This window comes from Bos javanicus, chromosome 5 (genome assembly GCF_032452875.1).
Source record: "Bos javanicus breed banteng chromosome 5, ARS-OSU_banteng_1.0, whole genome shotgun sequence".
Classification (NCBI taxonomy): Eukaryota; Metazoa; Chordata; class Mammalia; order Artiodactyla; family Bovidae; genus Bos; species Bos javanicus.
In genome coordinates this window covers 29,710,636-29,726,125 of record NC_083872.1, presented here as the reverse complement: position 1 = coordinate 29,726,125, position 15,490 = coordinate 29,710,636, and the positions used below count along the sequence as shown (strand labels likewise).

The window sequence follows — 15,490 nt, the reverse complement described above, 5'->3', positions numbered from 1 at the left end:
GTAGCTTAGGACAGTTGGCTGTTAAGTGACACTGATTCTCCCCGCCCCGCCTGACCCCTAAGAAAGAGGCGCGTCCCCCGCCGCGTGAGGGGGTGGGGAAGTGGGTAGTGAATTCGGATCCACCTGGGAGGGGGGAGTGGAAGTTCCCCGCCCCGGACAGCGGCAAGGCAGCAGCCACAGGTAAGCAGGGGGCGGGGGAGGCGGGTGGGGACGTGCTCCGTGTCCCCGGGCAAGAGGAGGGCGCGGGGACACGGCCCCCGCGGGGACGCCGAGGCGGGTCGCGCGTCTGGTGGGGGTCGCGCGGGGCGGCTGCGGTGGGGGAGGGGTGCGGAGGGCGCCTGGCGGAAGGGGGAGGGGCTGCTCGCTCTCCCCCGGCGGGGCGCGCTTCCGGTTCTCGTTGCCTGGCCTGCTGCACCCCTTTAGTCGGCAGTGTTTTCTTCCCTCCCTCCCGCCTGCTGTCGCCCAATGAAAATTAAAACGAAGACCTCCCGCCGCGGGGCGGTTTTCGCCTCTGAAGCCGCCTCCGCGGCCCAAGGCGAGAGCCCTCTGTCGAAGGTCTCGGGGTTGGGACGGGAGCCGTGGGGAGGGCAGCATGGCCTTGGCCTCCGCGCGTCGTCCGCCGAGCGCCGCCAGAGACCGGTTATCTTCGCCGAAGACCGTAGAGCGTGCCCGGCGCCCTCGGGGTGCGGGGCCCGGACCGCTCGCTGTTGGAGCAGAGCCAACCCTTACCATCCGGGAGCTTCCAGTCGAGTGGGGAGACATACGGTAGAATAATCATACACGAAGCAGTCATGGGAAGGTAGTGTGGAGTGACAGAACTCGTCTGTTTACCAACTGGACAGACATTCAAACCGAGAAAACGTTCTCTTCTATTTCCGCCTGTATCACAAAACTAAGCATGGTATTTCAGAGCGTCCACTTCGCCGTGGAGCATCCCGCTTGGTCTCTACTTTTATTGTAGATGTCAATGACTAGTTGTTTTGTCAACTTTTGAGGTGTAATGGGCTAATAATAGTCATCCGGATCCTTTCCGTTTCTGAGGCTTAATTCAGCATAAATTTGGCAAGCATCTTCGCCAAACTGGCCTCTTTTGTGATGTTTGTTTTATCATAGCAAAATATATTTGCTTATGTTTGCAAAAATCATTTTATCCCGAAAATTTCATCATGAACAGATGTATACCTTTTTATTTAAATGCTGTTTTTACTATAGATTGTAAAATATGCAGTTTTTCTCTGTCTCAATTAGAATCAGTACGGTGTTCTTAAAGCCGAATATGTGCTATTGAATTTGCGGTTAACTTTTAAGATTTGTCTGATACGTTTGTGCAGTCCTGCTATATCACCAGTAGGTGGTAGTGCCTTCAAAATGTTTTTTTCCCTTCACATGTCATCCCATTTATTTATATTGATACTACTGAATTTTCAGCTCTTAAAATAGGGTGTTCTCTTGTGCCTGAATTTTCCTGTTTCTAAAGCTGGGTTGAAGTAATTTTCTGAAGATATCTTGTTTGATAAGGTATTTGAAGATATCATTGTTTCCATCAGTTTTATGTAGGTAAACCCAACTAAACACGTTTTATTGCATAGTAGTAAGTGCAAGGTATTATTTTGGGAGTAGGATGTGGTCTTTGACTCCCTAGAGCTTGCCTTCTGGTAGGGAGACAGAAAACAGGTCATTTCAATTCTGTGATGAGTGCCATGAAAGGTAGAGGAAACTTGTGCCATAGGGATACAGCCAAAGCTTCTAGACTTCATCTAGACCAGGCTAAGGGAGGCAGGAAAGTTTCCCTGTAAGACTTAACTCATAGGAATAGGTCACATGAGGAGGGATAGTGTTTCTGGCAGAGGAAACAGCATACATAAAAGCTGGAAGGTGAGAGAAAGCATCGCAGGCACATTGGAAGATCTGAAACAAAATAAGTATGACTAATAGCAATTTTGAGGGGATATCATGAGTTGAGTTGTGGAAATGTTTAGCAATACACTTCTTGTCCTCAGACTTGTCCATCATCTACAGGTGGAGAAACTTAAGACCCGCTTCATAATACTGTATTTGTTGATGTTTACTGTTTTACCACATACCTGATGGTCTCTGCTGGACACAGCATACATTCACGAGATAGAGGCCCTGTTCTTAGGCACCTTGAGACTGAGGGAAACAGACATGTCAGTAAACAGAGTTTAGAAAGTTAAGTAACCTCATTATAAATAACAAGGTACAGTGGAACAAGGAAGGAAGGACCCAGAGCAGTTGGGTTTGGGATGAAACTTAAGTTTGCCAGGTGGATAAGTTGGGGAAGTGAAGGTATTCCTGGAAGAGGGGCAGTGTAGAATGAAAGAACATGGATTTTGGGTTAAAAGAGTTTGGCTTCAGATCTTAAATTCACATCTTAGGTGAGATCCATAGAAGCAATTTCTTTGAACCTCCATTTCCGTTCAGTTGAGTTCTGTAGGACAATTGTGTCCAACAGTTCGCGACCCCATGAACTGCAGCATGCCAGGCTTCCCTGTCCATCACGAACTCCTTGAGTCCACCCAAAGCCATGTCCATCGAGTTGGTGATGCCATCCAACCATCTCATCCTCTGTCATCCCCTTCTCCTCCTGCCCTCAAATGTTTCCCAGCATCAGGGTCTTTTCCAATGAGTCAGCTCTTCGCATCAGGTGGCCAAAGTATTGGAGCTTGAGCTTCAACATCAGTCCTTCCAATGAACACCCAGGACTGATCTCCTTTAGGATGGACTGGTTGGATCTCCTTGCAGTCCAAGGGACTCTCAAGTCTTCTCCAACACCACGGTTCAAAAGCATCAATTCTTAGGCACTCAGCTTTATTTATAGTCCAACTCTCACGTCCCTACATGACCACTGGAAAAACCATAGCCTTGACTAGACGGACGTTTGTTGACGAAGTAATGTCTCTGCTTTTGAATATACTGTCTAGGTTGGTCATAACTTTCCTTACAAAGAGTAGGAGTCTTTTAATTTCATGACTGCAGTCACCATCTGCAGTGATTTTGGAGCCCAGAAAAATAAAGTCAGCCACTGTTTCCCAATCTATTTGCCACGAAGTGATGAGACCGGATGCCATGATCTTTGTTTCCTGAATGTTGAGCTTTAAGCCAACTTTTTCACTCCTCTTTCACTTTCATCAAGAGGCTCTTTAGTTCTTCTTCACTTTCTACCATAAGGGTGGTGTCATCTGCCTATCTGAGGTTATTGATATTTCTCCCGGCAATCCTTGATTCCAGCTTGTGCTTCCTGCAACCCAGCGTTTCTCATGATGTACTCTGCATATAAGTTAGATAAGCAGGGTGACAATATACAGCCTTGATGTACTCCTTTTCCTATTTGGAACCAGTCTGTTGTTCCATGTCCAGTTTTAACTCTTGCTTCCTGACCTGCATATAGGTTTCTCAAGAGGCAGGTCAGGTGGTCTGGTATTCCCGTCTCTTTCAGAATTTTCCATAGTCTGTTGTGATCCGCACAGTCAAAGGCTTTGGCATAGTCAGTAAAGCAGAAATAGATGTTTTTCTGGAACTCTCTTGATTTTTCGATGATCCAGCAGATGTTGGCAATTTGATCTCTGGTTCCTCTGCCTTTTCTAAAACCAGCTTGAACATCTGGAAGTTGACAGTTCATGTACTGCTGAAGCCTGGCTTGGAGAATTTTAAGTATTTACTAGCGTGTGAGTTGAGTACAGTTGTGCAGTAGTTTGAACATTCTTTGGCATTGCCTTTCTTTGGGATTGGAATGAAAACTGACCTTTTCCAGTCCTGTGGCCACTCTGAGTTTTCCAAATTTGCTGACATATTGAGTGCAGGACTTTCATGTCATCGTCTTTCAGGGTTTGAAATAGCTCCACTGGAATTCCATCACCTCCACTAGCTTTGCTTGTAGTGATGCTTCCTAAGGCCCCCTTGACTTCACAGTCCAGGATGTTTGGCTCTGGGTGAGTGATCACACCATCATGATTATTTGGGTCATATGATAGTCTTATTCCTAGTTTTTCAAGAAATCTCCATACTGTTCTCCTTAGTGGCTGTATCAGTTTACATTCCAGCAGTGCAAGAGGGTTCCCTTTTCTCCACACCCTCTCCAGAATTTATTGTTTGTATATTTTTTGATGATGGCCTTTCTGACTGGTGTGAAGTGATAGCTCATTGTAGTTTTGACTTGCATTTCTCTAATAATCAGAGATGTTGAGCATTTTTTCATGTGCTTATTAGCCATTTGTGTGTCCTCTTTGGAGAAATGTCTGTTTAGGTCTTCTGACCATTTTTTAATTGGGTTGTTTGCTTTTCTGATATTGAGCTGCTTGTATATTTTGGAGTTTAATCTTTTGTCAGTTGCTTCATTTGGTGGCTCAGAGGTTAAAGCGTCTGCTTCCAATGCGGGAGACCTGGGTTCAATCCCTGGGTCTGGAAGATACCCTGGGGAAGGAAATGGTAACCCACTCCAGTATTCTTGCCTGGAGAATCCCATGGACGGAGGAGCCTGGTAGGGTACAGCCCATGGGGTCGCAAAGAGTTGGACATGACTGAGCAACTTCACTTCACTCTCCTATTCTGAGGGTTGCCTTTTAATGTTGTTTATGGTTTCCTTTGCTGTGCAAAAGCTTTTAAGTTTAATTAGGTCCCATTTGTTTATTTTTGTTTTTATTTCCATTACTCTAGGAGGTGGTTCATAGAAAACCTTTTTGTGATTTATGTCAGAGGGTGTTGTGCCTATGTTTTTCTCCAAAGTTTTATAGTTTCTGGTCTTACATTTAGGTCTTTAATCCATTTTGAGTTTATCTTTGTGTTGGTGTTAGGAAGTGTTCTAATTCCAGTCTTTTACATGTAGCTGTCCAGTTTTCCTAGCACTGCTTATTGAAGAGACTATCTTTTCTTCATTGTATATTCTTGCCTCCTTTGCCAAAGATAAGGTGCCCATAGGTGCATGGGTTTATCTCTGGGCCTTCTTTGTTCTTCCATTGGTCTGTGTTTCTGTTTTTGTGCCAGTACCATACTTTCTTGATGATGGTAGCTTTGTCGTATAGTCTGAAGTCAAGAAGGTTGATTCCTCTAGCTCCATTATTCTTTCTCAAGATTGCTTTGGCTATTCGGGAACTTTTGTGTTTACCTATGAATTGTGAAATTTTTTGTTGCAGCTCTGTGAAAAATGCCATTGGTAATTTGGTAGAGACTGCATTGAATCTGTTGATTTCTTTTGGTAATAGAGGCATTTTCACAGTGTTGACTCCTCATCCCCAGGAACATGGTATATCTCTCCATGGTTTGTGTTGGCTTTGATTTCTTTCATCAGTGTCTTAACAGCTTTCTGTATACAGCTCTTTTGTCTTCTTAGGTAAGTTTATTCTTAACTATTTTATTCTCTTTGTTTTCTGCTCTATATTCTTGTGTTTTCTGAAATGGCATGTTTAAAAAGGCATTTTCAGTAGCAATAATATGTAGAAAGTATAAAATTCCATCTTTGATGCTATCTCTATGTTTAATCTGTGGGATTACTACTTCTCTTAGTGTAGATTAAAAATCACTGCACTCTTCCTAAAGAAGAGTCCATATGTAGCTTCAAAAGCAGTTCCAGAAACAACAGGGAAGCACCAGATGAACTTGTCAGAATTTTGAAGTAATCATAATAAAGTCAAATTGGAATAGTATTTGTATTAACATGATAGAAAAAGTTTATATGAAGAAATAATACAGGGTAATAGGGACAACACTAAGATCTGATGAGTGGACAAATAATATAAACAGAGCTCATGCAATTAATGGAGAATTTTAAAAATGTATGACAGTGTACCATTTTCCATCTATTGTGTTGTAATGACTTTAAAAAATTCCCATTGCTTTCTCATGTGCTTCTAGTGGACTACAGTTCTTTCAGAAAGCTTTAAATATTCATACTGCTTAACCAAGTAATTCTCCTTTTTAGAATATATCTTGTGGAAACGATTTTGTTATGTTTATTTTAATTTTTTAATCAATTGGGCTGCATGACTTGTGGGATCTTAGTTCCCTGACCAGGGATTGAACCTGGGCCCCAGCATTGAAAGTGCCAAATCCTAAACACAGGACCATCAGGGAATTCTCTCTCTTTAAAAATTCTTTGAATTATGGAAAAATACACATAAAATAAGATGTATCATCATAAGTATTTTGAAGTATACAATTCAGTAGTGTTCAGTACATTACGTTGTTTTGCAGCCAATCTACAGAGCTTTTTCGTACCATTAAACAACAACTCTCCATCTCTCCCTCCCATCCCTGTTAACCACCATTCTTTGTTTCTATGGGTTTGATTATTCCTAAGTAACTTAAATATGTGAAAGCATTCAATATTTGTCTTTTGGGAACTGGTTTATTTCACTTAGCATTATGTCCTTAAAGTCCATTTATATTGTAGCATGTATCACAATTTCCTTCCTTTTTAAAGCCGAGTAATATACCATTGTGTACGTGTATCACATTTTGTTTATTCATTCATCCATTGATGAACATTTTAGTTGCTTCTGCCTTTTGGCTACTGTATACAGGGCTGTATTCTGCCATGTACAGGGCTGTACAAATATCTCTGTAAGACCCTGCTTTCAATTCTTTGGATAGAGGCACAAATATGGGATTGCTGGATCATATAGTAATTCTGTCTTTAATTTTTTGAGTTACTACCATGTTCTTCCTAGTGATTGCACCATTCTACATTCCCAACTACAGTGCACAAATGTTCAGTTTCCCCACATCCTTGCTAACCCTTATTTTCTGTTTTTTAATATTAGCCATCATAATGGATGTGAAGTGGTATCTTATTGTAGTTTTGATTTGTATTTCTCTAATACTTAATGAAATTGAGTATCTTTTCATTTTTTGCTGCCCAGCCTTTTCTCTTTTTATGTCTTTCAAAATGATTATAAAACCTTTAAATTCTGCCTAAAACTTCTGCTGCTGCTGCTGTTAAGTCGCTTCAGTCGTGTCCGACTCTGTTCAACCCCATAGATGGAAGCCACCAGGCTCTTCCATCTCTGGGATTCTCCAGGCAAGAACACTGGAGTGGGTTGCCATTTCCTTCCCCAATGCAGGAAAGTGAAAAGTGACAGTGAAGTTGCTCAGTCGTGCCCGACTCGTAGCGACCCCATGGACTGCAGCCTACCAGCCTCCTCCGTCCATGGGATTTTCCAGGCAAGAGTACTGGAGTGGGGTGCCATTGCCTTCTCGCCTAAAACGTCTACCAGTCTCTAAGTAGTTCTACTTGACATATTCCATCTCTCATAACCCACTTATTCTCATTCTTATCCAGCCTACATGTCCTGCAGTTGATTAGATCATCTAGATCTTTAGAAAGTCCTTAGGTATGATTTCATTCGTTTATTCTGTTCAACCTTTGCTCAATAAATTCTCTATATTAAACTGTGTATCCAATTAGAAACTGTTCCCTAGACTGCAGAAAAGAATGCTTGTGTCCCTGCATATCATACTTTTTAAAAAAACATTTACCTAATATTTAGTTTCGGTTGTACTGAGTCTCGTTACTGCATGTAGGCTTTCTCTGTTGCTGACGGGTGTGGGCGGGGGCGCTGCTCTTCGTTGTGGGCACAGGCTTCTTGCAGTGGCTTCTTGTTGCAGAGCAGAGCCCGGGATCCGTAGTGGTAGCACACGGGCCTAGTTGCTCCATGGCGTGTGCAGTCTTTCTAGACCGTGTCCGCTGCATTGGCAGGCGGATTCTTAATCACGGGACTTCCAGGGAAGTCCTGTCACACTTCTTGAGTGGGATAGCATTTGAAAACGTAGTCATAATAATTTATGTTTGTATACCATTTATTAAATTTAAACATGATCATATGGGTCAAAACTCAAAAAAATTTAAAAGAATATGCAAGGAAAATCTTTATTCTCTTTCTATACCATAGCTACCAGTTGTCTTCCATGGAGGCAACCAAGTTATATTCTATAGCACTTTTTATTTGCCATTTTAAAAGATTTTATCATTAGGTCACTATACACCCAAGAGCAGAGGTATAGGAACATGAGTCTGGATAAACTGAACTAAGCCTTTAGTTTTGTTTTGTTTCTTCAAAACAAAAAAGCTCTGTTTTATTCTTGTGAAAAAGTATGCATGTTAAGAAGAGAAATGTCACAAGATTTCTTGAAAATGAAGTTAGCATCTTTTAACTGATTTTTTTTTTCTCCTTACAGTTGATTATGGAAGATTCTCACAAGAGTAACACTTCAGAGACAGCACCTCAATCTGGTTCCACAGTTCAGGCAGCTCATATTTCTCATATTGCTCAACAGGTAAGGCAGGAACCAGCCAAAATATTGAGCCAGTTAGCAGTGTTTGTTATTGCAGCTGAATCTGTTGTTTCAAGTCAATAATTACTAACATTCAAAAAAATAAGCAATAGAGAAAAACTAAAATGTTGAAATGTATGGAAGGAAGGAATATTTACATATGTTGTCAAGATGATTTAGTTTTATTATCTTTTCTACAAAATATACTTAGTGTTGTTTTAATATGTATGTATTTCTCAGAACTTGAGATACTGATAAATTTCATGTGGTACATGATTGTTAAAATATTTTTGCTTAATGGAAAATAGGTATATTCATTTGATAATTTAAATTGATATACATGTACATTGCAGAACTGATGATTTTTTTGCTTTAATTTTTAAGTTAAAAAAAAATTTTTTTTGGCTGCATGGTAGGCAGGATCCTTAGTTCCCCGATCACAGGTTGAACCAGTGCCCTGTGCAGTGGAAGCACAGAATTTTAACCACTGGTCCGCCAGAGAAGTCCCGAGAATTAATGATATTTTAAAAATTAGTTTATTTATTTTTGATTGTGTTGGGTCTTCATTGCTGCATGGGCTTTTCTCTAGTTGTGGAGATTTAGTGACTACTTAGGTTGTGGTTGGAGAAGGCAATGGCCACCCACTCCAGTACTCTTGCCTGGAAAATCCCATGGACAAAGGAGCTTGGTGGGCTGCGGTCCATGGGGTCGCAAAGAGTCGGACACGACTGAGCGACTTCACTTTCACTTTTCCCTTTCATGCGTTGGAGAAGGAAATGGCAACCCACTCCAATCTTCTTGCCTGGAGAATCCCAGGGATGGCAGAGCCTGGTGGGATGCCGTCTATGGGGTCGCACAGAGTCAGACACAACTGAAGACACTTAGCAGCAGCAGTAGGTTGTGGTACATGAGCTTCTCATTGCAGTGGTTTCTCTTGTTGCAGAGCACAGGCTCTAGGGCGTGCAGGCTTCAGTTGGTACAGCTCATGGGCTCAGTAGTTGTAGCTGGTGGGCTCTAGAGCTCTGGCTTCAGTAATTGTGGTGCACAGGCTTAGTTGCCCCATGGCATATGGGATCTTCCCAGACCAGGGATTGAACCTGTGTCCTCTGCACTGGCACGCAGATTCTTATCCACTGTATTTTTAAAATTTCAGATTGTCTGAACCATGCATCTTTCTTCATATACCTCCACCAAAACAACATGTGGCATATATTTAATGTAGCAGCAGATAAAGAGAATTCAGGCATTTTCTATTAACTCAAACATTAAGGAGATAACACAGAAATGTAAAACAATGTCATTTCTCTCACTAACCTTGGGGGGAAATATTTAGTTTTATTAATTAAAATATTATGTTAATGTGTAGTGGATTTATGATTGTTATTTTAAAATGAACTATCAAATATTTTTAAAATATCATTTAAATCTTAAATGTAAGTATTAGATGAAAAGCTGACATAAATGAAAGTTCCCCAATAATTTTTCAGAGTATAAAACAGATGAAAAAGTGGGAAAACTAAGCATCTAAAGGATTAATCCTTCAGGCTTGATTTATTCTTCTCTATTATTTGGCTATATCTGTGAAGAATAACAATATTGTCTCCATGTAGGGCTGGAAAAACAGTGATAGAGTTTTTCAGTTACCTTTCTGTTAGTAGAGCCTGTCACAGATGTTTTAATTCAGTTTACTTACTTACACATTTCAGTAATTTTGGTTAGATGTGAATGTTTTCCAAGTTTCCTTAGAAGCGCTTTTACAGAGATAGAATAAGTACACTTCTAGATCTTGAATAGTTTTATAGTGATTTTTAAAAATAATGACTTTGTATCCAAATTGTTGTTGCTTGCCTGCTTTATTAGACTTTAAATTCTGTGAGGAAAAAGTATCTAATACAGTAATTATTCAGTAATTCAGTATAAGGTGGGGATATAGCAGTGAACAAAGGTTTCAGTTCTCATGGAACATATATTCTAGTATTGGAGAGAATAAAACATATTAGTTGGTAATATGTGCTGTGAGGCTGATAGAGCAGGATAGGAGGGATCAGTTCAGTTCAGTCGGTCAGTCGTGTCCGACTCTTTGTGACCCCATGAATCGCAGCACACCAGGCCTCCCTGTCTATCACCAACTCTCGGAGTTCACTCAAACTCATGTCCATCAAGTTGGTGATGCCATCCAGTCATCTCATCCTCTGTCGTCCCCTTCTCCTCCTGCCCCCAGTCGCTCCCAGCATCAGGGTCTTTTCCAGTGAGTCAACTCTTCACATGAAGTGGCCAAAGTACTGGAGTTTCAGCTTTAGCATCATTCCTTCCAAAGAACACCCAGGACTGATCTCCTTTAGAATGGACTGGTTGGATCTCCTTGCAGTCCAAGGGACTCTCAAGAGTCTTCTCCAACACCACAGTTCAAAAGCATCCATTCTTTGGCGCTCAGCTTTCTTCACAGTCCAACTCTCACATCCATACATGACCACTGGAAAAACCATAGCCTTGACTAGACGGACCTTTGTTGGCAAAGTAATGTCTCTGCTTTTGAATATGCTATCTAGGTTGATCGTAACTTTCCTTCCGAGGAGTAAGCATCTTTTAATTTCATGACTGCAGTCACCATCTGCAGTGATTTTGGAGCCCCCCAAAATGAAGTCTGACACTGTTTCCACTGTTTCCCCATCTATTTCCCATGAAGTGATGGAACCAGATGCCATGATCTTCGTTTTCTGAATGTTGAGCTTTAAGCCAACTTTTTCACTCTCCTCTTAGGAGGGATAGGGGATTGTTAATGGGGATGGGGACTTGCCGTCTGATATAAGCTGGACAGAGAAGTCCTATGTGTGGAAATATCTCTTTAATTATATGGACCAACAACTGTGAACTCAGAGACTGAACTGCATTTGGCATGGTTAAGGGATAGCAGGGCAGCCACTGTGGTGGGAGAGGCAGGTGACACAGGCGAGGTGGAGAGGTTGGGTTGGGAGGGAAGAATGCCAGATAACGCAGGCCTTGCATACTACTATAAGATGTTTGCCTTTTAATCTCGGTAAGATGAGGAACTTTTGGAGTAGTGTAAGTAAAAATGTAATCTGACTGATATTTTAATAGGATCATTCTCTCTGCTCTGTGGAGTAGAAGTAGGAAAACCAGTTAGGAGGCTGTTAAAGACACTAAACGTGCATGAAAGACAGTTGTGGCTCAGACTAAGGTGAACGCGGTGGTGGTGAGATAAAGGTAGACTCTGGGTGTAATTTGATTGTAAAGCCAACAGTGTTTGCTTTGGGATTGGATGTGGGTTTAGAGGAAAAAGGAGTTAAGATTGACTCTACAGTTTTTGACTTGAATAACTGTAATAATGGAGTTGCCATTTATTGAGATGGACAATACTGAAACTTTTTCTTTGTTTTTGGGGGGATGTTGCAGGAATTTGGCTTTTGGGCATGTTGAGTTTATGGTACTCTCTGTATTAGTTTTCTGTGTTGCAGAACAAATCACTACAAATACAGTGGCTTAAAACAACATGTATTGATTATCTCATAATTTCTGGAGGGTCAGGCACTTCTTAGTTGGGTTCTCTGCTTCAGAGTTTCACAAGCTTCATCAAGATGTTGGCTAGGGCTGCCTTTTTATCTGGAGACTAGGACAGAGAAGAATTCACTTCTAAGCTCACTCAGTTTGTTGGCAGCATTCATTTTGTTGCAGCTGTAGGACTGAGAACTTCTTTTTTGACAGGCGTCCACCTTCAGTTCTTAGAGATCACCTGCAGTTTGCAACTCACAGTATGGCAGCTTGCTTCTTTAAGTTCAGCAAGAGAATTAGAATGAGTCAGCTGGCAAGACAGGGCCTTATATAACATAATGAGGGGTGATACCCTATTCCTTTGCTATAAAACGTGACGTAATCACAGGAAATAACATTCTACCATCTTTGCCTTATTCTGATGGCTAGAATGCATTGGAGAAGGAAATGACAACCCACTCCAGTGTTCTTGCCTGGAGAATCCCAGGGACGGAGGGGCCTGGTGGGCTGCCGTCTATGGGGTCGCACAGAGTTGGACACGACTGAAGTGACTTAGCAGCAGAAGCAAGCTACAGATCCCTCTAACACCCACACAAAGGCATATACACCAGAATGTGGAGACCATGGGGGCCACCTTAGAATCTGTCTGGCAAATCATACAAGTAGACTTGTCCAGCAGGTAGTTGTATATATATGGTCTGGAGTCCAGAAGAGAGGTCCAGACTAGAAATATAAATTTAGAAGTTCTACATATATATATAGGTAATATTTGAACTCATGGAGTGATTTCTGGCTTCCTTTTAGGATGTAGAAAGCTGGAGAGCATATTGCTTCCACTGTGAAACAAGAATAAGCTATAGTATATAAAAAATCATGACTTCTCTCAATGCATTAGAAGTGGGATGTGGGCGTGGCTCACCTGTAGCAGAGCACAGGAAGAAAGTAGGGCTTTACTACGGGGGAAAAAAGAATTTAGCTAAATTTCTAATGAATTGCCAAAGTCTAAATGTAGGCTAGCAAGGAATGACCCCTTGGGAGCTGCAAAACAAGGATAGGTAACACCCACTTTTAGGCTTTTCTCCAAGGACCTCCAAGAGTTGCTTATGAGAAAGATTAGGAAGCAAGGGATATAGAGAATACTTCTCTAGGTGGTACAGGCCTGCCTGGACCATTCATCCTTGTGGAAAAAAGCTTTAAGCAACCTGGGTAAGGGAATAAACCCAATTTTTCCATTATGGGTGGGAGAAGTGAAAAGAAAAAGAAAATCCATAAACCCTGAGGGAAGGGCAGAAAACTTTCCCAGGTTCAGATCATTAGTTTGCCTACTACTGGGAGAAAGCCTCACTTCCTGAGACTGAGACTTGTTCAGTTGCTAGGTCATGTCTGACTCCACAACCGCATGGACTGCAGCACACCAGAACCAGACATCCCTGTCCTTCACTATCTCCCGGAGCTTACTCAAATTCATGTCCATCACGTCGGTGATGCCATCCAACCATCTCATCCTCTGTCGTCCCCTTCTCCTGCCCTCAAGTCTTTCCCAACATCAGGGTCTTTTCCAATAAGTTGGCTCTTGGCATCAGGTGGCCAAAGAATTGGAGCTTCAGCATCAGTCCTTCCATTGAATATTCAGAATTTCCTTTAGGATTGACTCCTTTAGTTTGATCTCATTGGTGTCCAGGGGACTCTCAAGATCTTCTCCAGCATCACAATTCAAAAGCATCAATTCTTTGACGCTCAGCCTTCTTTCTGGTCCAGCTTTCATATCTATATGAGACTACTGCAAAAACCACAGCTTTGACTATATGGACCTTTGTCTGCAGTGTGATGTCTGGTTTTTAATACGCCGTCTAGGTTTGTGATAGCTTTTTTTCCAAGGAGCAAGCGTCTTAATGGCTGCAGTCACTGTCCACAGTGATTTTTGGAGCCCAAGAAAATAAAATTTGTCACTGTTTCCACTTTTTCCTCCATCTATTCGCTATGCAGTGATGGGACTGAATGCCTTGATCTTAGTTTTTTGAATGTTGAGTTTGAAGGCAGCCTTTTCACTTTCTCACTTTCATCAAGAGGCTCTTTAGTTCCTCTTTGCTTTCTGCCATTAGAGTGGTATCATCTGCATATCTGAGGTTTTTGATATTTCTCCTGGCAGTCTTGATTCCACCTTGTGATGTGTCCAGCCTAGCATTTCGAATGATGTATTCTGCATATAAGTTAAATAAGCAGGGTGACAAGTATACAGCCTTCACGTACTCCTTTTCCAATTTTGAACAGGTCAGTTGAGACTAGGCCAGGATAACAGAGAACTTCCCCATCTGCCCCCATTCCTCCAAGCACGTAAAGCAACAGCAGTCTATCCCCTACCCTTGGGGAGTGCTAAGAGTTTAGAGAGACACTGGGTCAGGTGTACAGAGAAAGCCTAAAGCTGAGGGTGGAGCAAGAACATTGAGAAAAACCCTCTGGCAAACCAGACCCTACCCTAAGCAGGTCACAGCAGAGGAATTTGGAGCTGGTAGTGCACTTAAAGGGAAGCCAGTGTCTCAGAGGTAAAGAATCCGCCTGCAGTGCAGGAGCCACAAGAGATGCCGGTGATCCCTGGGTCTGGAAGATTGCTTGGAGAAGGAAATGGCAACCCACTCCAGTATTCTTGTGCGGAAAATCCTGTGGACAGGAGCCTAGTGGGCTACAGTCCAGAGGGTCTCAAAGAGTCGGACAGGACTGAGCGACTAAACACAGAAAGTGTACTTAAGGTAATCATAACAGAACCCAAGCTCCTGAATGGGGGTTTCAACTCCTGAATGGATTGACTCATCCCCCCCCCCCCCACCATCACCTCCACTAAAAGCTTAGTAAAAGGGTGCCTATTTTTAGGCATAAATACTGTTTCCTCAGTCTCTACTCTCCTTACACATGATGTCCTTACACATGAAGCACATACAAAAAAGCAGGGGGAAAAAAAAAATCACCCACTGTCAGAAGTAAAAATGATCAGTAGACTCAGGGTGACTCAGTTGTTAGAAATATCAGATAGTGAATTTAAAATAACAATAATATATTAGAGGTTCTAGTAGAAAAGGTGGAGAACATGTATGAACACGAGGTAAATTTCAGCAGAGGAATAGAAACTATGCAAGAGTCAAATGGAAATGCTAGAAATAACAATTGTGAAACAGAAGAAGTATGTGTTAGGGTTTATTCATGCGCCTGACACAACTGAGGAAAGAATCCATAAACTGAGGATAGACCAATAGAAGTTTTCCAGAGAGGAAACAGAGCAAAGGGAAAAGGAAAACAGAGCACCTGAGGTCCATGCCGCAGTATCTCGAGGTTACTGGGCTTGAGTGTAGTCAGAGATGAAATCAATGGATTTGATTCTGGGACTCCCGACATTTGGGGTTTGGGGAGATTGAAATGGGATGGCCAAAGTGGGGGGAAAAAAATTAAGAGACATTAGGATTTTGGAAATTAAGAATGAGGTGATGGTCAGCTATGTAAGTTGCTGCTGGTAGGTCAGATGAGGAGTAACAATAACTATTAATGTAGTTGATTTTCACTTTTCAAGGATTCTGTATTTGCAAATTTACCTACTTAGTAAAATTTGTTTGTAAGCCCCAAATCAGTATGTACTTTTATGGTCATTAGTGGACATGTGTGTTGTAGTGAACAATATGAGTCACTTTCTCAGTTGAGGCTGAAT

The 15,490-nt window shown here is 41.9% G+C and overlaps 1 protein-coding gene across 4 annotated transcripts in view; it reads left to right on the top strand.

The window, feature by feature from the left end:
* The first annotated feature begins 376 nt into the window (after positions 1-376).
* The window catches only part of ATF1 (activating transcription factor 1), a 64,442-nt gene continuing 49,328 nt past the window's right edge, over positions 377-15,490 (top strand). Inside the window, exons 1-2 of one of the 4 annotated variants that reach the window (XM_061416128.1) lie at positions 377-555; positions 8,191-8,289. In XM_061416128.1, the coding sequence (XP_061272112.1) occupies positions 466-555; positions 8,191-8,289 (189 nt within the window). In that variant the 5' untranslated portion in view covers positions 377-465. Of the gene's footprint in view, positions 800-8,190; positions 8,290-15,490 lie in introns of all 4 variants that reach the window. The other 3 variants (XM_061416125.1, XM_061416126.1, XM_061416127.1) reach the window with 3 other exon arrangements.